Below are 23,617 nucleotides of genomic sequence, written 5' to 3' on the forward strand. Positions count from 1 at the left end.
ACAGGAGGCAGGCAGACGCAGCCCCTGCCGACCCTCAGGCCACGTCCTTGATGGATCAGGGATTTCAAATGATGAAGAGCAGATGGTCTCATTATTATTCTGGGAAAGATTTAACAGTTTCCCAAAAGGCAAGCTAACAATTACTTTAACCACTACAGGACAGCGAGGGTATCCATGGCCCGTGATGAGAGAGAAACTTCTCTCCAGGTGGAAAAGCACCTTTGGAGACTCTGGGATCTTAATATCGTCCTGAGAGTGCCGGCCTCAGGAACAGTTGGTAAAACCAGCTCAGCTGACCGCTGCCTGATTTCCTGCAGCTCGCCTGGCCCATACAGGAACAGTCATCCTTCTCTCTAGTTCAGTACGCGGTTCAGGACTGGTGGCGGGAGAAATAGAGCCCATGATGGGGGACAACCTCTGCTCAGGGACCAGGCACCCTCAGTACTGACGCCCAACAGTGGCCGGATTCTGTACATCCGTATTCAGAAAGCAACCTATGAGCTCACCTGGCCGGTGGCCCTCCTGAGTGAGAAAGTGGGAAGGATGGGCTGTCCAAGTAGAGAAACCGACCGCCAGAGAAGGGAAAACCGAGCTCTGTGAGAAGTCTTCTGGAAGAGGGGAGTGCACAGGCCCGCGCAGGCGCCTCAGCAGGGCAGCTGCGGAGGGAGAAGCTCCGAGGTCTGCCCTTCCTCACACTCTAGCTGAAATACCTGTGATGCTCCTCTTTAGAAAAGTGGTTTTCCTATGTCTGTTTCCATCTCCAGTGGGATTTCTACAGAACAGCAAACTAATTAATCCTGGAATCAGAGCAGATGATTTGGAGGATGGTCTTAGCCCCCCTGGACCCCAAGGCACACCCAAGAGAAGACGGGGGCATGGAGCTTGTTAGTTCACACGGATCCTAACTTGCCCAAGGCTGATGGTGGCTTTCACAAATGAAAACGTAAAAAATGAACCGTGACCCTGCCATATGGAATACTGGGTCTAAACAAAAGCAACTCCCAAAGGCTTCATTTCCTTGCGCATTTTGGGTGAATTTTTAATCATTTAAGGTCAACTTTAACCAAATCACAGATGCCTATATAAGCCTATCATTCTCTGGCCCAAGCACTAGTGAAGACATTTCCACCCACACAAATAAAAAGTTTTAAAAAAATGTCAAAGTAAAAACAAAACAAAACAAAACAATGAAAATAAAAGAATGTGAAAAGAAATACAAATCAAAGAAATTTATTAGTGCTGACAAAAATACATAATACAAAACAAAACAAAACACAACAGAAACAAAACCAGAAACTTCACCCCAGTGGGCCCGTGCGCCTGAGGTACTGACAGCGTGCAGTCCCAGAAGCCCCTCAAAGCATGGCACTTAATTCATGAGGACCTCCATCTGCACCAGCCTTGCATTGGTGTCTCCAGACGTCCGGTAGGGTATCATCCCAGCAAAGGTGATCAGGGCTCGGGCTTGGCTTCGGAGTTGCTGAGAGAAAGGGAAAAGAAGAGAAGAGTACTAATGAACTTCCAAGTCGGGGCACTACCTGGGGAGCAACCACCATGGTCTTCCATGTTCTACCCCTTGGTGTCAGGGCCAGATTTACCCTCAACTGTCACACAGCCCGCACGGTGTAGAGGAAGCAAAGGTTGTCCGCTGGGGCCCCAGTCCCCAAGCCCTTCTACTAAGTAAAAGACAGATGTGGTTGCCAGGCAAGCTGTCTCGCCTGCCACGTGCGACTGTCTCTGGACACAGCTCTGAGCTTCAGACGGCCCGCTTTACTGCTCTGCGTCTCTCACTCTCTCCTGGCTGGTTTCTGCCTACCTGCCTCCAATCTGAGGTTTTCAGGCCCCCACAGAAGTATCCAGTCCCATTCCAGTTCTCTTTCTCTCCTGCTTCTTCCCTTTTCTTTCCTTTCACTCCTCTCATTTGCTCTCTCCTGACATAAGTGCTGGGCCCTTATGCTGGGCAATAATATTCATGAGATTCTTAGATGTTCCAGGAGGGAAAAAGATTTTAATTCAAGTCATTCCAGTAACAAAAAAAAAACAAGACAAAACAAAAGGGGATAACTTTCACTCTGATTTGCAAATGATAAAACACTATCTCTGGAATAAAGAAACTTAGAAGAACAGCTTCAGGTTGTCTCCTGTTGAGACATGTTCCATGCTTATAGCAGCAAAAAAGGAGACCGTATCTGGAGTAGAAAGGGAGAGTCTACAAACACCTTTTAGACCATTAACAAGACTTTTAAGGAAAACCCAAGGGTCACTTACTAGGCTTCCTAAAGATCACATAAGAAGAAAAATTGAAAGCCAAGGTGTTTTTGCCTGATAACGTGAAATAAACTGACAACAAGGATATGTCTTAGTTAATATCCAAACCAAAAGAAATATTTACTTTATGATGAAGAGTACCCATCAGATTTTCTTTAAAAGTGTATAAAAGGGGGCGCCTGGGTGGCTCAGTGAGCTAAAGCCTCTGCCTTCAGCTCAGGTCATGATCTCACGGTCCTGGGATCGAGCCCTGCATCAGGCTCTGAGATCGAGCCCTGCATCAGGCTCTCTGCTCAGCAGGGAGCCTGTTTCCTTCTCTCTGCCTACTTGTGATCTCTGTCTGTCAAATAAATAAATGAAATCTTAAAAATAAATAAGTAAGTAAGTAAGTAAGTAAGTAACAGTGTATAAAAGTGTATGAGCTTTCATGCCTGATTTGGAGTGACTTTACATAAACTTTACAGGTGTTCAGCAAAGGGGCTCATCCCCTTACCAAGCAGCACTTCACAGTAAGTCAGGAAGCCACTCCTTGGGCAGCTTTTACACAAAAGTCTCTTCTTGACCCTACTCATCCCTATCCCTCATAAAAAAGGAGTAACGGGTGAGAGGAAGACAGAATGGCTTTATTCGCGATACTTAAAAGACTAAGTGCCTAAAAAAGAGAGATTAAGACACACAGAATGTGAGTTCAGCTGGTCTTGAAACAGTTCCTTTCAAATATGGGACAAAGGCCTGCTAGGCCACGGCTCTACTCTGCAGCAAAGCCCTCCTCTGGCCTGTGGGCAGCACACAGAGCACCAGAAACGCCCACCACTTCCAACACTTGCCTGCCAAGGTCCAGGCACGGTGAGCCCACTTATTTCATGAGGACCTCCTGACATTTACTGTCAATGTGCTTCAGGATCCTGCCTGCCAAGGGGGGATGGCAGACTGGCGGCTGCCTCAGGGCACGCATGGATGGGCCTACCACCAGCGGACCACTCCAAGCACCGTTCTCCACGCTGCTGAAGGTGCAAAGTTCCGCCCTCACTCACTAGACGGCAGTACAGTGACGACAGTGCCTGTGGAGTCACAGCTGAGAGCCCAGACACCCTTGGAGGTAGAAGACTAGATGGGGAAGTCAAGGGAAAGGGACTGCTAATTGAGTCAAACACCTTTTTCTTTTCATCAAATCAACCGGACAACACATACCATGAGTTCCAGGCCTCTACCTGGACTTGGCTTGACCCTCAGGCAGTGGAAAGGGACACTTACAGATACGGCTCCTTCACCTCCCCCTGAGGGGACCACAAAAGCAAACTGCTTCCTGACTCTGGGCCTCAGTTCCCTCAGCTGTAAAATGGGGATTAACAATTGCTACCATTGAGACCTCTCTGAGGTCACTGTAAGGCTCAGAGGAGAACAGAAACAAGGGTTTGTATCAAATTCGTGTGTTGGCTGGCCAAAGTACTTATAGTTCTGGGGAAAGTGCTAAGACTCATAAAATAACCTTCCTATTTTAAAATGCATAGGACATTCCTATGGAATCACTACAAACTAGTATTCTGTTTGCTTTTTTAAAAGGTGATATTTGCATGGAGCACTTGGGTGGCTCAGTCGGTTGATTTCGGCTCAGGTCCTAATCTCAGTGTCATGAGATGGAGCCCTGCATTGGGCTCTACGATGAACACAGAATCTGCTTAAGATTCTCTCTCTTGGGGCGCCTGGGTGGCTCAATGGGTTAAAGCCTCTGCCTTCGGCTCGGGTCATGATCCTGGGACCGAGCCCCAAGTCTGGCTCTCTGCTCAGCAGGGAGCTTGCTTCCGGCCCCCATCTCTCTCTGCCTGCCTCTCTGCCTACTTGTGATTTCTGTCAAATAAACAAATAAAATCTTAAAAAGAAAAAAGAAAAAAAGATTCTCTCTCTCCCTCTGCCCAAGGTCACCCCCCTCAACCATGGCTTACATGTGTGCTCTTCAAAAAAAAAGAGTGATATTGGCAGACACCTGCCCCCCCCCAAACCCGCTTTACCCCCCCCCCCCAAAAAAAAAAAGCTTAAGAGCAGCAATCCCATTAATGTTCAATTTCTTCAGAGAGACTCCTGACAAAGGGTTTACCCAGCTGCTAAGTGTAAGGAAAAGGAGCATCTGGGATCAGGAGCAAGCGTCTCATGAGGTGCTATGGACGGCAGACCAGAAAGGTGGTTCTCAGCGATGGTTCTGATCCATGCTGGGATCTTACAGAATCACGGTCCTCGATGACTCGCTGGGGCCTGGATGCCGAGGATGGACTTGTCCCCTTGAGCCTCTTAAATTGTGTGAATAAGATGTTCATGGTGGCAAGAAGTACTTCTGAGAGGTTGTGCCTGATCTGCACAGAGAAAAACACATAAAGTAAAGGAAAAAGAACCAAGTCTTGGGGACAAGAAAAAGTGTGTGTGTGTTGGGGGAGAGGGACACACTTCAGGCAGGCCTGGGCACACCACTTTCCATAGCTGCCAGGTAGAGAACTACAGAGTCACCAAAAAGTAGCGAAAGGCACTGAAATGTCAAGTGTGAAACTCAGGCAAGGCTGCTCTGGTGAGGTGGGTCACTCTTCTGCTCCTTTCTTTATGCCACCTCTCCTAAGTGAAGGCAGGAGCCAAATGCATGCTGACATGATCTGACCACCATGTACACTTGGACTGGCCAGAAGAGTGATTACCAAAAGCAGTCTGGATTTCAATGTCAGTAGGTAGGGAGGCACACATTAGTTCTCTAGTCCCCACCACTCCCTACTATCTTACACCTGCCAGAACGTTTCCATCTCAGGTGCACAGCCCTAGCAGAGTCCTTGGGAGTGCCTACAAAGGCAGTGCCTAGGAGGTGTACCGCTTCAGTCCCCAGTGCAGTGAACGATCCATCCTGGGGGAAGGCAAGTAACAAAAGGGCAAGGGTCTGGGGCGGAACTGACAGCAGGTATGAAGGGCAGGTGGGAAAGGGGTAAGACCTAAACTGGGAGCACCACAGCTGGCAAAATGGGCAGAAGCTGGCCTCCCTTTTTCTTCTGAAACAGAAATATGCTTTCACAAAAGGTATTTGCTTAGGGAGTAACAGCTTTAAATGGAAACACTATTCATGACACCCCAGAACCAGGCAGTTGCCCTGAGTGTCCATGGTTCTACAGAAGAGTTTTATCCCAGCTGCATGGAGAGGCCAGTCCGGATCAGAGAAACCACAATTTCTGGGGGTAGGGTCTGGGTATGAAGATTTTTTTTTAAAGCTCTCCTGGTAATCCAGTGTGCAGCCCAACTGAGTACTCTTGAGCTAGATGATGGCAACGTGCTGGAAACCCTTCAGAGGGACAGTGGCTCTGGGTGTCATGTGCTCATGATAACTGAGTCCACGGTCACTGCTCTGCTTCTCAAAACAAAACAGTTCAGAGCAGGGAAGGAAGGAAGTACATCATGGAGCATGTGTCAGACACTCAAGGGAACTATTTAAAGAAGGTCAGAGTTCAGCACCAAGACACCCTCTAGAACAAGTCAGTAATATGGAATTAAAACAAACCTCACAGGACCAACCAGAAATCTGTTCCCCCGAGAATGTCTAATCACTAAAGCGACTGGGTTTTCTGAGTCAGAAATTTGGACAATAATCTGATGGAGACAGGTGAATTCACAGAAAAACCAACCCAGGATATCTGAAATTGGACTTGCCTTTGAAAAGTCAGTCTAGGTGGTTACAAGGACTCTTACCATTATCAGCTATATTAAAACAAAAGCTTTCAGCAGAAATGGAGGAAAAAAAATCCATAATGCAGGAAGAAAATGACTCACTTCATCACTGAAATTTCTGAAAGCAGCCACTCTCTCTTCCACACTTTCCTGATTCAGGGGCACCAGCTTCAAACGATCAATTATCTGTTTAAAACAAAACGCCACCAACCGCTTATGATACAACCATCACAGTCATTTCATCTCCTTAAACACAGTCAGCAGCAAACATGTTATAAAGGGCTTCTTAGTAGAAAATGCTGCTTCCCCACCACACAAAGGCTTTGATTCTAATTTGCTAACTTAATTCCTAATCTCATTTTCTGAGGCAATTACAAAATTCAGAGATTTCAAGTTACTTTCAGAAGCCTCTGTTTTCAGACTAATGGGGAAAGGAATAAGGGAGAAAAGAGGAAGAAAAAAGAGCAACACAAAAATTCCCTTCCAATTCCTAGGATCATGCTTGTCTTCTTTGCTTAACAGGCAAAGAATGTGGTAACATTTCCTTTGTTTTAAATGAATCCCATGAAGTGTTTTGAATTTCCAGGGCAAATATTAACCTGTACTTCAAACACCCCTCTTGAAACTTACATCAAAGGCTCTGTCGATATGACCACTGTGATACTCATCAAAAAAGGTGATCAAGTCCAACAGAAGATAGAATGTGGAGTCCACAAATTTATTTGCACTGATTCCCTGAGCCCTATACCTGAAAGACAAAAGGGACAGGGGTAATTATGAATTTCTGCGCAACTTCTAACTTTAGAACAGCATTTGAAAAGTGTCAAAATCTATTGAAATCTCTAGATGAGGTGAATTAAGGAGTAGAAAGTAGTGTTTCTTTTCAAATGGCCAAGAAGTTGACAGTGGATTTGCAAAGAATCCATCTATAAATATTCTGCATGAAGCACACTTCTCTGGCCTCAGCCCCCACCTCAAGCATCCAAATCTCCAGAAAGGATGAGAGGTTCTGATGGGCCAAAAGCCCAGCAGCTACCACTGAGGGGCTGTTTATTAAATGAATTGTTTGATAAGGAGTGTTCTTCCGTGCTCCCCCAGGAAAGCATCTCCAACCCAATTTTCTCTGGGACACTTTATCAGGAGTATCTGTAGAGGGCACAAAAAGTAATGACTGTTACCTCAGCCTGGGAGTTCCATCAGTTCAAGTCCGATAATCCAGTTATCTCACCAAGGAAGGAAGGTACCTTCTTAAACACTGGCCACACCAAGGAAGGAAGGTACCTTCTTAAACACTGGCCACTACCACCTTTAAGAATTCCCTATCGAGCCATCGCTAGCTTTGTCCCAGAATGTCTTAGAGACGGCTGTTAACAGGCAATAGAGGAGTACAATGCCTAGAATTAAACACTTAGTGCAGGATTAGAATGTTGAGATGTGCTTTCATACCTGCTTTCCGGCAAAACTCTGAAAGTCTGATAGTGGGAAAACAGAATTCTCAACAGTCCTGGAGGGATGGAAAGTCTCTGGGAGACTACTTGATGTGACTAGTAGAACTGAGGGTGCATTTGGTGGGCACTGTCACTGGGCCCCCACAGAGCCTCAGAGCCAGCTCTCAGCCTTACCGTTCCGCAATGGAGAGTGCCATGTTCTTCAGCCTCTCCTTGTTGGACTGTGGTGCGCTAATCTGGGGCACGACGGGGCTGAGTAGCTTGTTCATCAGCTCCAGCACCTTGTCAGCATTCTGTCCAATTGTTTTAAAATTAAAGAAGGAATCGGTTAAATCATCAGTAAAAGAGAAAAGGAAAAACAAAATAACCTGAAGAAGGAACTTTCTGATATGATGGATAAAAACGGTTCTGTATCTTATTCTGGATGACGGTTACAGATATATACCCACGGAAAATTCGCCAAGCTGTACACTTAATGTTTGTATATTTTTCTACATCTTAATTAGAACCCAATCAAAACATCTTTAAATTTAAGAAAATGAATTATAAACCTTCTTTTGGCCTACTTTTCTCAGTTTACAAAAAAAAAAAAGAACATAATCTTTTTTTAGGCCACACAATGATCAGCAGTCACCATATGTTCTTAATGTCGAAATACTTATTCTAGTTCTCTCAAAACGCCTCAGCTGTCATTTCCTTCCTTAACACACAGTGTTCACCAGCATGTCTGTGGCTACCAGAAGGGTAAGCAGGAAGGCATTTTCACCCAAAGTTTCACCATCGAAATGTGATGGACGTTTATTCTGCTGCCAAATGAGACTAGAGCTCACAGCCTGCAGGATATCCTTGCAATATGTTACTCCTGTTTGGCCAGAAATACCTTATGGGCAGAAATAATTCTGTAAAATGGGAATTTCACCCTGACCAGATCACTAGCTGCCTAAGCACTAGGAGACAATGCCTCAGCAGGACAGTGGTATGGTACAGCAGTGCATCGTCAAAACGTTTGTGCATTTAATGCCAAAAGGCTGACAAATCTATTAAGTAAGGAGAAGGAAAAGGGCACATTTTACCTTGGCAAGGTCATAGAGCTTTGCTGCTTCTTCAAAAAGTCCTTTATTTTCTGCCACGGAAGCAACTTTGTTGATAATAGGCTTTGTGTCACTAGTAAACTTATCTATGACTCCAGGCTGACAAGACAAATGGAGGGGAGGAGGACAGGAGCACAGAGCTGTTATTTTAGACACAGAGAAGCAGCTGGAATCTGAAAACTACTTTTACTGAAAATGCTCGCCCTGGGCAATGCATATATGTCATCAGCTAGACTCTGGCTTTCTGGAAGATGTAAGATCCTATTAAACACATGAAAGGAACCAAGGAAAGGACACATGGAGCAGGAGACTCACAGGCAGCACAGAGGAGCCTGCAATAAGACATCTGTGCTTGTTAATTGTCCAAAATGATCCAGAGGGTAGGTGAAATAGCCAATGATCTTACATTTGCTGATGAGTAGGCACTAGGTGGAAAAATCAGGAGACTCACATAAAATATCGGAAAGATTTTGGATTTCCTTTCTAAGACAGATGGCAAGAAACTCAGCGCTGAAAAAATATATGGCAAGGGGTGTCAGGATATTTTTTAAAAAGATCGCCATCCACAATCACCAGCAGCCAATGGTCAGGAGCATGTAAGAGGCCTTAGGAAGCACAGAAGAGCTAGGGTGGCCTCTCCTTCTACCAGGGAGGCAGCACAGAAGAAGAGTGAAGAGCATGGGCTCTGGGGTCAAATTCCAGTTCCCCTTCCTACCAGCTGTGTGATCTCAAGAAAATGAGCCTCTTTCGCCTCCATTTCCTCACTTGAAAAGCACCTTGTTGGATTATCATCATGGTGGCTAAATCAGAAAACACCTGTGCAGCGTTCAGCACAGTGCCTGGCAAATGTCACTGCTCAAGAAGCATGGCCATTGTCACCGGCACGGTCACTGGCCTTTCTTCTGAGCTGGAGAGTGTGAGCCCTGTGAGATCATCCTGAGATTGCTGGGTCCAAGCCACCCATTTTTACCAGTGAGGAAAGTGAGTCTCTGAGAGAGGCCGGTGTCTCCCCAGGGCCACAGGGAGAATGTCCGAGGCGGATGAGGACTGGTTTCTGACACCCAGGCCTCTGCCCCTCCTCTAGGCCTCCCCAAGCGTGTGACTCGGTGCAGGGAATCACTAAGGCTCACAGGCACAGCTGTATCTCTGGGGTCTGTGTGAAGTTCTGAGCCCTCACAACCACCTTCTGAGAGAGGTCAAGCACATTGCTAACTTTGCTATCTGGGGACAGGAGGTGCACTAAACAATTTCTTTCCTTGCATATCTTCTGAGCCAAGAATGGCAGAAATGTGGTCTTCTCGGCTCAAAAAATGGCAGGTATGAACAAATGAGTCCTTGGGACTTAAAAAAGCCATCTAATCAGAGCACCTGGCTGGCTCATCAGAAAGGTGTGTGATTCTTGATCTCTAGGTTGTGAGTTCAAGCCCTCCATTGGGTGTAAAGATTACTAATGACAAAAAGCTACCTCATCATCAATTTATATATTTTACAGAGAAATACAAATGTGTGTTAAAATCAAGGGCATTATTTGTAGCCCGTGATTTTCATTCTTCGTTTTTTAAACTAAGTAATTTCATTCAGATTTGCATATTGAGTCCTGAAGTCTAACTACATTCTTTTGACAATTATACAACCCTAACTGCCAATTAACATATCACTACGGGTGCATTTAACCCACCTTTCTACTTCCATCATTCTCTAGTTTCCCAAGGATCATATCGAACTGTGGAGACAAAAAGTTTACTCAATTTACTGGGAAAGAATATATGCATAAGCCCCAATTCTCTGGAGATGTAGGAGGGGGAAGAAAAGAGGGGAGGTAGGAAGAGTTTTACATAAACCAGGACGCAGTGAGATTGAATCAGTATTTTCATTATCAGAAACCAAGAAACCCAAGAGAATGGAACCCCCCCCCCGACCATATCCAACACAGCCATGCTGTGGGGACCACACAGTAGCATGCGCATGTGCACTGCAAATTGTGGGTGGGAGAGAAGAGGGACTGACCTACCTCTCGACTTTCTATCACAAGCTCACTCACGCAGCGCAAAAACATGTTTTCTCCTTGACTATCTTTCTCGTCCCTGGAAGGAGACAAAAGCAACGTGGTTCCTGGCATGGCCTTGAGGCTTCTGATAGTCCTCAGGATGCCAGAAACCAAAACCAGCTCAAGTAAATGGTCAAAATCAAGTTTTACCTGAGGAAGTAGAAGTACTGGAGTGCCTCCCTCGGGTCTGTAGACTCAAACTTGCGGGTGTAGAGCATAAGCAGCCTCACAAAGTTCAGCCGCCGGACGCAGGGAGGGTCGCCGGGCTCGTGGCTGACTGCACCATGGGGGACAGACACGGTCACACCCACTGCCACTATGACCCAGAAGGCAGGGGCTACAGGAATCCAAACCCCCAGCAGCATCTAGTCCTGCAGCCTGGCCAACACTTGCCAATAAGCTTCATGGAGCTGCACTCCATTTCTTTCCACAGAGTGTGGGAAATGACATTTTACAGTAAATTGCTAGAACACTGGTTTCTGGTTATGGTGTGTGCTCTGGGGCGATTGTGCTGCACCACTAAGAAATCTGCAGGCATTCATCCACATTTTTCTCCTGCCTCTCTTCTGACTCTCCCCTCCCACCCAGGCAGTCATTCACAGAAGGGGGCTGCTGGGGTGTCCAGTTAGGGCCGTAACGGGAACATGACTCCCGACTCTAGGGACTGTGTCTTCCACTCCCATTGAACAGAGAGCCTGACTGGCCACAGGGCTGGCACTCTGTACAGTGCTGTCTACAATGTTCCAGAAGGATTCAGACTGTTGGCCCAGATCCCTGCCGGCTGCAGTTACGTGTCTGCTGCCGCCTGATGCGGGGTATGTTAGGGTGATGCCATTGCGGACAAATACTCACGGAGCTGAGCACTCTGTCCTGAGGATTTTAGAAGCAGCTTCAGCTCGAAGAGCACCAGTGCCACGTGGACAGCATGGCAGCGCAGCCGCTCCATGCGGAAGAGGAAAGCAATGGCAGCTTCGAACTGTGCCGTCAGGAAGAGGACTTGGAAGTAGAGGAAGGGCTGCTGGTTCACCGTGAAGTGGGACTCGCCTGCGGGCCAGGAGACAAAGCGGACTCAGGAGTCAGACAATCAGCAGCCCCGATCCCAGCAGAAGCCCTTGCTGGAGGGATGAAGGGGCCCTGGCAGACACAGTGGACTGTGGACTGCCGTGGGAACCACGACCTGGCTCCACAACCTTCTCCAGCCTTCACAACACAACTGTCAAGTAGGGTCATGCTGTAAAACCCAGACCACCTGCACTAGGCGGGAGAGCAAGAGAGTACAGGCCCTAAAATGCTACATAAAAGAGGCTGTTGCTCCCCTTAACCCTGGTAAGAGTCACTCAACAAGGAGAGGAAGGAAGATTTCAAAGAGGCTTCCATTCACTCAGATTCACGGGTGTGGGAATTCAACAAATGCTCACCATAGGTCGGGATCTTTTCTTCCCCAAATTCTTACCCAGTAAGGAAGGGGAGCTACTTCCCCCTCATCTGTGCTCAGATACGGACATTACGAGACCCACAAGGAAGTAACAGCCAAGTCCTCACTGTGTCTGTCCCCGAGCAAAGCTCTACCGGGGCAGTTCAAAGAACTAGGGAGAAGAGCTTACGGTATGTGACTGTATACACTGCTAAACACTGTATATACTGCTATACACTATATACACTGCTAAAAGCTCACATGGCCTCTACCTGAATTTAACAATCACTGTTTTGTTGTGTTAGGCTTTGAAGATCCAGAGTTCAGAGATGAAGGACCTTCCCAGAGGAAAGCTAAGTTGTGACCTTAGGGTGACCAGACAGAGAAGGTGGTTCTGTTCAGGATATCTTACCATAGTCTTCCAACAACTGTTTCTGGAACTGTGAAAGCGTGAGTCTGTCTTGTGGGGAGCTGGTGCCATCGTCATCGAAACACACTTGGTTCAACTAAACCCCCAAGAGAAACACACACATTGGTACAAATTACTTCCTGAGCCAGGCGTGCAGAGCTGTGGCTGCTCGGCAGCTCAAGGCTGTGCTAATGGCCGTGGTGACTAACGGGGAATCAGACAACAGAAAACGGGGTCAGGAGACAGGAAGTCTACTAGCCCTGGAGCCTGCTGGCATCACATATTAAGCAGGTATGAGCTGCATGCAGAACGTGAGCAGAGGGAAGGGGTGAATGCCCTGCTCAGGCAAGGGAAGCAGCGCCTGCCTTCAGCCACAGGTAGTCCTCGGTCTTATCAGCTACTTCGCTCTGGTTGTCAGTGATGTCACATCTGCCAATGATGCAGTACACAGCCCGCTTGTAGGGGTCCGTGTTGTTCCTGAGGGCCCTGCGGTAATGCAGTCGGAGCTTGTTCTCCGTGGCGGGAGACAACCTAAAGACACAAAGGCAAGGAACACATAGATCCACATAAACACTAAAGACCCTCAAGGGCATCTGAAAGCACCCAAGGCCCCAACCATGTAACAGAGCTAGGAAGGCTTCCTTCACAGACACTGTCCCCAACTGTAGCCCCTGGGTACCACACTATTTTGACCCGCCATGCCGCTACCAGCACTTGCATCTCCTTGCCTACCTACCATCTTCCTCCAGTCAAGACCTTCAGGAAAAGGTGAGAAATGCTGGGGAATTAATATTCCAGCCCACTGTGCAGCAGTCCTCAAGCCGTGACAGACATGAGTGAGCCCTTCCCTTACCTGTCTTAGCTCCCCTCTGGCCTCTTCACTCCCTTGTACATGTCAGATCACCTCCCAAATAAACTAGTTACACTCAAATCCTTGTCTCAGGGTCTTCTTCTAGGGAAACCCTAAGCCATGAACCCTGCACTAGGGTTCTCTACTATAAGCAAGACAGGGGCTTATGGTTTAAGATGATCTCTGGACATGGCATTATTCACCCTACCTAAAAAACTACTTGAAAAGTAACTCTAGTATTCCACAGGAGAAAATGGAGTGACCACCATTTTCTCCTTCAGATACATGTACGTATATTTAAAATTGGATTTGAATGAGTAACAACTAAAGTCTAATTACATTAACAAAACCCAGAGAAAAATTAATCCCTAGCAGTTCCTTAATGGAAGAGAACTAAAGACAAACAGAAATAACCCCCTGGCTTAGTTTCAGTGATTACATTTCAAAATTACTAACTTCTCATTCTAGCCTTCGAGCTACAAAGTATGTGGCAACATTTTCATAGTGGGCCAACTGGAAAAGCACCACATGTTAAATGAAGTGGAATACAACAGTTTCATTTTATAAAGCACGCTTGAAATGCCTGGGATCCACAGAGTGGTCAAATCACTCTCCCAACCACAGTCCCTCCCACTGGTACAGAGAAACGCCCAACACACACACGTAAGTCTAGACAGCAGTATCAGAACGGTGCTCTTTTAATGTTCTCAACTGCTATTCCCAAGACAGCTCCACTTGCTTTCTAAACTTCATTTTTTTTTTCTAAGCAGGAGCTTATTCTGAGTCATGCACAGGTCAAAGGGCGATGCCAGTGGGGGCCGCCCTGCTGACTCCACATGGCTTCTTCTGGATGCACCATCTTATTCACCATACCTTCTGTCCTTGCTGTTCATGTACTCCTGGAACCAGGTTTTAAACTCTCCCAGCTGGTGCTGGGCTCGGTTAACCACCTGTGAAGCGGCAAACAGGTCCCCACAGCGCATGCAGTAATAAATTAATGCCCACACAGGATGGCCTTCCACCTCTCCATCCTAGAAGAGGAGAGATGCTCAAATAAACAAGCAAACGAAGCTAGCTGGCGGCTTTCTGATGCACTCACCTCTCCTCACATTAAAGTCATTTCAATTTCAAAACAGCCCTGCTAGGTGCGGACCATTAACAGCATCCTCCCTTCCTGTTTTACAAACAAGGAAACTGAGGCAAAGGGATATGAAGTAACCTGTCCAAGGTAAGCTGGTAAACGCAGTCTGGCTGTAGAGCTTTTCTTCAAGAGCATTACGTGCCCCACGTGACTGACAGCCAGCCTGTGGGTTCAGCATAGAATTCTAGTAGCCAGTATCTGGGTGACATGTTCTGTGACAATTCACAGACACTTATCCTTATAACCCCTGCAGAGCAAGGGCTGAAGATGTTTACTGAGCAATAAGAGACCATTAATATTGCACTTGAGTTTATAATATGTTCACTACTGAGACCAGTCAGATGGATACTGGCACTCTGAATCATTCCTCAGTTCATCCACTGATTGAGTACTTTGGTTCTGGACACAGTATTAGGCAGGCACTGGGGAGCTGAGAAGGCAACCCCATTCCCAGTCTCCCTGAACTTGAGCTTATCTATCCTCAAACAGGTTTTGTCATCATCTTGGCAGACTGTGATTACTTTTCTCTCCACTTCTCCCCAACTCCTCCGGACAGGTGGGTCTCAGATTTCCTTTCTCGGTCCCTCAACCACTCCCCCCACTGGACTCTTTATAAAACCGGATCCAACTGTGTCACTTCTAAACCCCTTTGAGCTCTTTACACTGGTACTGCAGACCTACACCTGCTGGCCAGATGTTTGCCAAGCCCTGCCACATGACTGAGATGTGAGATACCCTTTCCTGCCTCCACATATGTGTTCATGCTGTTCCTCCAATTGAAATACCCTTTTCCAAGACCTCTGGCAGATAAACCCCTATCCTTAGAGGGCACTGCGAACCCCATATCCTTTATAAAGATAGCCTCCTCTGTATCCCACCACCCTTGGTACAAAGCTCCAGTTTAGTGCCTTGCACATGGTATAAAAATGTAATTCCCCCAACTGGACTAGGAGGGGCTGAACAGTCATATTCTAGGAACTATATCTAACTCCAATCTTTCAGATGTCTGAGCCAGCAACCTCAACAGTCATCCCTGACTCTGTCGGTCACACCCACATCCAAGTCTTCAGTAAGTCCTATGGGGCCTCCTTTCCCAATACATCAAGAATCTAGTGACATCCTGCCCGTCCCCCCACCTGTACCTTCCCCCGCTCTGAGTTGAGCAGCCAAACCCAGCCTAATACTAGCCTTCCAAGGCTCCTGAGCCTTCCTCCTAGCCCCATACTCTTTGCCATACAGCAGTTTACACATGTCCACTTCATTTTAACTGCAAATGCCTATCTGAGAGAGACTGCTGCAGGTGTATAACTCAACACACGGAGAAAGATGCCAGTACCTGAAGTCCAGGCAAGGGAGCCGGAAGTTTGATGTTCAAGAAACTTCGAACCAATTGGTAAGTCCCAGGCACCCCGCCTAGCTGGGCCTGATGCAAGTTTCCAAAGACAGTTACAAGGGTATAATTCTTATAACTGGAAAAATTGAAAAGAAAAAAGAGAGGTTGAAAACACATATACATATCTGTGTACCCGCTACATCCATGCCATTAGACTGTGCACTGCACAGGCAGGGCCTGGACTTCAAACCTCACACAGAAGAGGAAACCACACATGTGAAGCAAACTGTATCATTTGTTCAGTGGGGAGCAACCCATTGTAAAGATTTCTCATCACTGTGGATACTCAGAAGAGTCCCTAGAGGAACATAACTGTTGGCTTCCAATGCATTAAGGCCTAATATGCAGATTGCTTCCGCTCACAGCTGAATGTTTTGTTGGATTCTTTTAAAATTTTTTATCTTGAAAAATTTCAAACCTACAAAAAATTAAAAGAACAGCCCAATGAATGCTCCTATACCCTTTACCTAGATTCAGCACTGTGAACATTTGTGTACACATTTTTTCTCTAAGTAGATTATGTACATATACATACACACACACACATATATATACCACTTTTTTTCCGAACCATTTGAAATCCATAAAAACAAAACAAAACAAACCCTTCTGCAAAAATACAGAAATAAGGGGCTACCTCATCTGTAAACACTGCACCATATATCTCCAAAGAATGAGAACATGTCCCTACCCAACCTCAACACCATTATGACACCAAGAAACCGAAGAGTAATACAACATTATTATCTAAAATATAACCCACACTCAAATTTCCCAGTAACGTCCTTCATAGTGTGTCTGTCTCTCTCACATCCAAGATTCAAGCGAGGAAATGCATGGCACGTAGTTGTCCTGCTACTTCCAGTTCCTTTAATCTAGGGCAACCCTACAACCCCTTTTCACAACACTGACCTTTTTTTTTTTTTTTTTTTTTTTAAAGATTTTATTTATTTATTTGACAGAGAGAGGTCACAAGTATGCAGAGAGGCAGGCAGAGAGAGGAGGAAGCAGGCTCCCCGCTGAGCAGAGAGCCCGATGCGGGACTCGATCCCAGGACCCTGAGATCATGACCTGAGCCGAAGGCAGTGGCTTAACCCACTGAGCCACCCAGGCGCCCCAACACTGACCTTTTAAAAAGAATCCAGGCCAGCTGTCTGGTGGCATGTCCTATAAGCTGGACAATTTCCTCATGATCTGATTCAGATTCAACTTTTTTGCCAAGAATCCCACACAGCAGATGCTGGTACTGACCACGGAGCCCCACCACGAGGCAGGTAATATTCGGTTTGATCACTTGGTTAAAATTGTCATTCACCAGACTTCACTGCTGTAAAAGTACCTTTCTCTTTGAAACTGGTAAGTACCCTGTGGGCAATACTTAGGAGTCATGTGGATATTCTGTTTACCAACAATCTTCTACCCAATAATTTCAGTTTCATTTGCTGCCCCTACTGAACCAATTATCACACTGATGGTTGCCAATGATTTTCTATCATTCCCTCTTTGCTTATTTGCTAGCATGCATTTTTAAACCCTGCAGATCCCTAAAATCTGTACCATCTTTAAAGTGCTTCCACACTAAGATGAAATGGTTCTAGTTATAGATACCCAAATGTGGGGTTAATATAATAAAGAACTTTCTAAATATATTTCTTATCCAAAGCAAAACAGACTGACTCAAAGTCAGGTGCTCCATATGCACAAAGATATTCAATACCGGATTAAGTAAAATAACAGAATGAGAGTATGTGAGAGAGACACAGTAAGAGAAACATCTAAATGTCAATTACCGCCCCCCCCCAAAAAAAGACTCAATGGAATTTGACAGTTACCAAAAATTATACTGACAAAGAATTAAAAAAGCAAACTACATAAAACCACGTATTGTACACATTTGGCTCATAAGTATAAAAAGAAAATAAAACAAAATATTCATATATCAAAAACGGGGGAAAAGGAAATTGAAAAGGTACAGGAGCCTCTGGATGTGGTATAGGGGGCCTCTCCCCTTTCTGCAGGCCTTTTGGCATTTCCCTCAATTTCTATAATAAGCATGTAGCATTCTTATAATGAAAAATAGACAAAATTCAATTTAACAAATGTAGTGGGTTCCCCCATCACTGGAAGTATTTAAAAGCAGAGGCTGGAAAAGAGATTAGAGAACCAAATCCTGTGGCAGCTGGGACAAACGGATACCCACTACAGTCTCTTCTGACTTAAATTAAGACAACCCATGTGCTGATAAAGGCCTAAGTTAAAGAAGCAGTCTGAATTCCTTTAGGGCTTGAGAAAAATATAGCCTCCTGTTTCAAATTTGGAATGCAGCAGGGAACAGATCAACCAACCCGTATTTTCTCAGTATTTTAAGCCTTATATGTAAAAATCATTTGGGACTGGGTCTACTTTGCCATGCTGTCAGTAGATCTGCATTGGCAAAAATTCTTTTAAAAAGTGAGTATAACTGGAGCACCTGGGTGGCTCAGTCTGACTCTTGATTTTAGCTCAGGTCATGATCTCAGGGTCGTGGGATCAGGCCCCACATCAGGCTCCACACGAAGTATGCTTAGGACTCTCTCTTTCCCCCTCTGTACCACCCCCAAAACTCACACTCTCTTAAAAAAAAAAAAAAAAAAAAAAGATCATCTTGAAATAGTCCTTTTATCAAAAGAGAACAATGAATTCTTAAAAAGCCTGGGTGGCTCAGTGGGTTAAGCCACTGCCTTCGGCTCAGGTCATGATCTCGGGGTCCTGGGATCGAGTCCCGCATCGGGCTCTCTGCTCAGCAGGGAGCCTGCTTCCCTCTCTCTCTCTCTGCCTGCCTCTCCATCTACTTGTGATTTCTCTCTGTCAAATAAATAAATAAAATCTTAAAAAAAAAAAAAAACCAAAAACATGCCTCGGAGCACCTGCGTGGCTCAGTGGGTTAAAGCCTCTGCCTTCCACTCAGGTCATGATCCCAGGGTCCTGGGATCGAGCCCTGCATCTGGCTCCCTGCTTGCGGGAGGCCTGCCTCCCCTCCTCTCTCTGCCTGCTTCTCTGCCTGCTTGTGATCTCTGTCAAATAAATAAATAAAATCTTTAAGAAAACAAAAACAAAAACAAAAACAAAAAACATGCCTTGAGGGAGTGATGCCACTAGAATGAAAGGACCATAAGGTTACAATAATTGTGGACAGGAAACTTGCAAGCAGCTCCAGTGCTGCCAAAGGAATTAAGGGAAAAAATAATTATAAAAAACAAAATTAAATAAGTGAAGTGAAAAGAGTAATAAATGAAATGGGATGACTTATCAGACACAAAACCAAGGAATGCTCGATACCTCTGGTAAAGTCAAGCATGAATGTTAAGGAGTAGATTTACTAAAGAAAAAGTGGTCATAAGCAGTCATATACCCATTAAAAAATAAACAACAAAAAACAAACAACCCTAAAGATTCTTATATATTCTAAGAAATTTGGACTCTTTTGCTACATGTAGCAGTACTATAATATACATTAGGATCTTTATGACTGCAGACCAATAACCAAAATTTACATTACAAACATTTAGCAAAAGCCTAACAGAATACTTTATAAACTTTTGTACCAACGCAAAAAAGAATAAAAACAAAACAAAACAAAAACATCTGGAGGTCTGGATTTTTCTTTTTTTTTTTTTTAAAGATTTTATTTATTTATTTGACAGAGAGAGATCACAAGTAGGCAGAGAGGCAGGCAGAGAGAGAGAGGAGGAAGCAGGCCCCCTGCTGAGCAGAGAGCCCGACGTGGGACTCGATCCCAGGACCCTGAGATCATGACCTGAGCCGAAGGCAGCGGCTTAACCCACTGAGCCACCCAGGCGCCCCGGTCTGGATTTTTCTTAACAAGGGAATGGAAGCTAGTGAGTTTATGTCTGATGGTGTTCATCTCAGGTAGCAACTGTATAATTACTACAGCATTCGGTATAAAAACCTATTCTCTGTGGTACCAATTCTGAACTAACTCAGCTCATTGACAAGGAAATCTGGGACTTTCTAACAAGGATTACTTTATTGCTAAAGGGCACTGGCAGCTACACAGGCTCACTGGAAAGAGCCGCCATATAGCAAGTGTATTCAACCCTGCTTTCTCTTTTCCAATGAGCAGAGAGGGGCCCAGCAGCCCGCCTCTGAAATAAAGAGGGTCTGTTGCACACTCATGACAACCCCTGCCGGCAAATTCAGAGCTGGAAGGAGTGTCTGCAGGGAGGAAGGAGTGGCACGGGCCCTACCAGTGAAGGGGACAATAGTTAGAGTACAAGAGCACAGGCACAACCCCCTCGGTGACCAATTCCAGTGAGTGAAGAGGTGGCAAAGTGACCCAGGCACAAATCACAGGCATTAGCAACTGGGAAGGATCCAGAAGCATAGGGATTAACGGAATAGAGCCAGAAGGAAAATAAAGGTTCATGGACTGTTCCTAAGGCGTGAAGGTGGTAATACTGCCAGGTGTAAAACTTAAAATGCTCAGAGAAAACATTAGGGAATAGGATCCTGACCTAAGGCTGTGGCCTAATAATCCTGATGTCTCCATACTGAGGGCCAGAGAGCAGAGAAAGAGAAAATGAAAAGTCTAACAGCACTCCCACTGGCCATGATTTTATACTACTACAGACCCAGCGCTGGCAAAGCAGTGCTTCTGAAAGCAGGACTGGCTCTCGCTATGGAGCCCTCAGCCCGAGACTGCGGAAGGCCTGAGAATGCGCTGACTTGTGGGGACTGTGAAGCCAACCGCGCCCACTGCCACCTTACCTCTGCTCGAGGTATGCCAAGGCCTGCTTCACAAACTCCATGCGCACCTCCACGCTGTTGCGGCTCTTCAGGGCATCACTCGCCGGCACCAACAACACATCTGTCATTTGTTTCACCATGGTCCACAGGTCAGAGATGTTCTGCACGTAAAAGAGACTGCACATGACAATGCTGCAGGGCCGGAGAAGCAGCCTGGCTCTTCACGGCTCTGAGCTCAGAGGTAGAGAAGGCAGGGCAAGGGAGAGGTTACCAGTTTCTATCTGAGGCCCACAGGCTCAAGCTCGCACGCAAGACACACCTCAGCCCTGCCGCGCGCCCCTGTCCCCAGCCGGCTTTCAGAGCACTGACTGTGCCAGGTCCACCATAACCATCTACAGGATGAAGACCGCACAACAGTAAAAGCAACACTGAATTCCAGGGGGTCATCCCTCACAGAGGGTGAATACATGTATGACTGTCCAAAGCCCTAGAAGTATCAACTGAAGTAGCTGCATTTCAGTCCTTACAAGGTTGTTTGAGTTTCTTAAGGCTTAAAATACAGAGTTTAACCTAAATAATACAGGTTTTGTCTCCCAGAGACTCTCCAGGGGCCACTGGTCTGACCCCACCTTTGTGTCTCAGCCTCCCATCCTCCTTCCCACCCACTCCCTTCAAGAGACGCCTCCGTGCCAGCCTCCCAGGACAGGAACGCCATTCTCTCCATGTTATCACCACACAGATGGGACTCCCTCTCCCCAGAATCCTCCTGGCTGTAAATCTCTCCTTAAAAATGGATTCCCTAAATGCTCTGCAATATTCTAAAGTTAAGAATCCTGGAAGACAGCACTGACTGGAGAAAAGCAGGTGTACACTTTTTCCAAAGGAGGAGAGAAAATCCTGTTCTGTCTCCCACAGAAACCAAAACTGTAGAAAATCCACCCAAATGTGACTCTTTCTAGGTGGAGATGGTAGATGGATTCTTAACTTTTTTCTTTGGATTTAGTTGCACTGCTTTATATTTTACTGTCTAAAAAAAAAAAAAAATCAGAGGCATCTTTAAGGACCATAATCTTTCTCCTGCTCCCCATCTGTGTATGAGTATTTGCTTCCATTTTATCCTTCCCTCTTTTTCCCATTCCTCCTGGCCACCTACCCATCCACCCATCCATCCACTTTCTTCCCCCTAGGGGGAGAAAATTGGCCACAGATTAGAACTGGGGGACAGGAATAAGCAATAAAGATGGGGAGTCAGGGCGGAAGGGAAGCAGCGGCCTATAAGCACGCACCTAAAGACCACGCCTGAGTAACGTTGAAGGGGCTCCCTGATGTGAAAACCACATCACCTTTACAGTTCGGCTCATGCAGAACGGTCTGGTAGTTTGAGGAGGAAAACTGGTGAGGGAACAGTTGAGTCCTGACTGGACTTCAAAGCAATACAGCTCAGGGAGATCTCCTGTGACCATTAATTGATCCCGGCTGGGCCTTCTAAAGATGCATTAAAAATACATGTACGTGGCATCATCATCAAAATCCACCCAAAGTTATTTAAAATAAAACTCTGAAGGACAGTTAACATTTTATTCCACGGAGCAGGGCGTCTCTTGAGCACAGCTCTGCACCATCAGCGAGCTGCTAATCCCATCTGAACAGCTGACAGCAGCATTTCTCCCTGGGTTAGCTCCGGGCACTACCTTATCATCCAGCTCCGCCACCGAAGCACAGAGTTCCACCAGGTTAGGCTGCAGGTGTCCATTTACAATCTTCTCGTTATAGATATAAATCTGAAATAAAAGGCAAAATAAATGGCACAATTTCTATTTTCTCCTCTCCTTTTTAAAACCCCTTGAGGCAGTTCTGAAGCCGGTTTCTGCACAAAGATCATGAGAAGCTTCAGCCAACCTTTCCTTCCTCAGTATGGCTGAGCCATCCATTCTGCCTGGAGGGCTAGGCCTCTGGCCAGCTTCCCAGATATGCCTTGGAAATCCATGCGGCAGCACCAACACAACAAACAGAGCTGCTACTCTGGCCTTCCTAAGAGCTGAAGAGTGGAAGGAGGGTGGTCTTGGTAGAAGAGGACCACAGGCAATGCCGGGCCTCTCTGCCCACCAGACCCTCTGCCCCAGCAAGTGAGGGCCAAAGGGGAAGATGAGATATTGGGAAGACTTCCACTGCTGCTGCCAAAGAACCTGAGGCAGAGTCTGGTAATCCTTCTGGCAAAAGGACTGAAAGGCCCCAAGCCAGGGCTGGTGGACTGAGAGAGTAGTGTCAGGCTGCAGCCCTCCACGCGGGTTAGAAGAGCAGCTGCTGCATGTCCGGGGTACCAATTTTCTCCAGGAAAGAATCCCTGCTCCTTAGGAACATTTTCTTTAAGAAAAAGTAACTACGTGATGTTTAAGGTATGGGAAAACCACTCTTACTTTGATTTTTATTTTAAAAAAACTACAATAGTGATGGTAAAAACTTGTAGGTTCTATACTCTTTGCATCTGAAGTCCCTGTCCTACCAAGCACTGAACAAGGTAGTGAGATTAGACAAATCAGGACCCCACTGAACCTTATTTCCCTCTACTTTATCTGGGGGGATGGTATCACGTAGCCTCCAGGAGCATTACAATGATGAAATAAAATGGTTTTTAAACTACAACGTGGTGGTTATTTACTCAATGTGCATTTATCAGGAGCCTTCCCTTTGCAAAGTACTTTGTTCAACACAAAGATTCTCTCTCCACTGAAGGGGACAACCCTATAAAGAGATATATGACATGGTATCCTAAATCTAGAAAATGTTAGTTTCATGGAGTCTTAATTTCAAAGATACAGAAAAGACAGTTTCTCTACTCACAAGCTTATTATTTCATTAGACCTGAGCTCTGATGGTGGCTGTGGCAATGGGAGGAGTCATCCACATAACAAAGGTGAAATTTAAAGGATGGATGAGCGCCTGGGTGGGCCAGTCGGTTAAGTGTCTGCCTTCAGCTCAGGTCATGATCCCAGGCTCCTGGGATCAAGTCCCAAATCGGGCTCCTTCAACCTGCTTCTCCCTCTGCCTCTCTCTCTCTCTCTCTGTCTCTCATGAATAAATAAATAAAACCTTAAAAAAAAAAAAAAAAAAAAGATG

At 45.9% G+C, this 23,617-nt stretch overlaps 1 protein-coding gene across 5 annotated transcripts in view; it reads right to left on the bottom strand.

Annotated features, from left to right (window-relative positions):
• Nucleotides 1-1,214: 1,214 nt before the first annotated feature.
• The window catches only part of NUP93 (nucleoporin 93), a 109,629-nt gene continuing 87,226 nt past the window's right edge, over nt 1,215-23,617 (bottom strand). For 3 of the 5 annotated variants that reach the window (XM_059151916.1, XM_059151917.1, XM_059151919.1), the window contains 16 exons: nt 22,192-22,281; nt 20,522-20,661; nt 15,698-15,830; nt 14,094-14,251; nt 12,736-12,901; nt 12,374-12,467; nt 11,400-11,591; nt 10,698-10,824; nt 10,512-10,584; nt 10,179-10,223; nt 8,483-8,599; nt 7,584-7,702; nt 6,592-6,709; nt 6,064-6,147; nt 4,488-4,616; nt 1,215-1,480 (listed from right to left, as the gene is read on the bottom strand). In XM_059151916.1, the coding sequence (XP_059007899.1) occupies nt 1,370-1,480; nt 4,488-4,616; nt 6,064-6,147; nt 6,592-6,709; nt 7,584-7,702; nt 8,483-8,599; nt 10,179-10,223; nt 10,512-10,584; nt 10,698-10,824; nt 11,400-11,591; nt 12,374-12,467; nt 12,736-12,901; nt 14,094-14,251; nt 15,698-15,830; nt 20,522-20,661; nt 22,192-22,281 (1,896 nt within the window). In that variant the 3' untranslated portion in view covers nt 1,215-1,369. Of the gene's footprint in view, nt 1,481-4,363; nt 4,617-6,063; nt 6,148-6,591; nt 6,710-7,583; nt 7,703-8,482; nt 8,600-10,178; nt 10,224-10,511; nt 10,585-10,697; nt 10,825-11,399; nt 11,592-12,373; nt 12,468-12,735; nt 12,902-14,093; nt 14,252-15,697; nt 15,831-20,521; nt 20,662-22,191; nt 22,282-23,617 lie in introns of all 5 variants that reach the window. The other 2 variants (XR_009348646.1, XM_059151918.1) reach the window with 2 other exon arrangements.

The sequence above is a fragment of the Mustela lutreola genome, chromosome 16 (genome assembly GCF_030435805.1).
Source record: "Mustela lutreola isolate mMusLut2 chromosome 16, mMusLut2.pri, whole genome shotgun sequence".
Lineage (NCBI taxonomy): Eukaryota > Metazoa > Chordata > Mammalia > Carnivora > Mustelidae > Mustela > Mustela lutreola.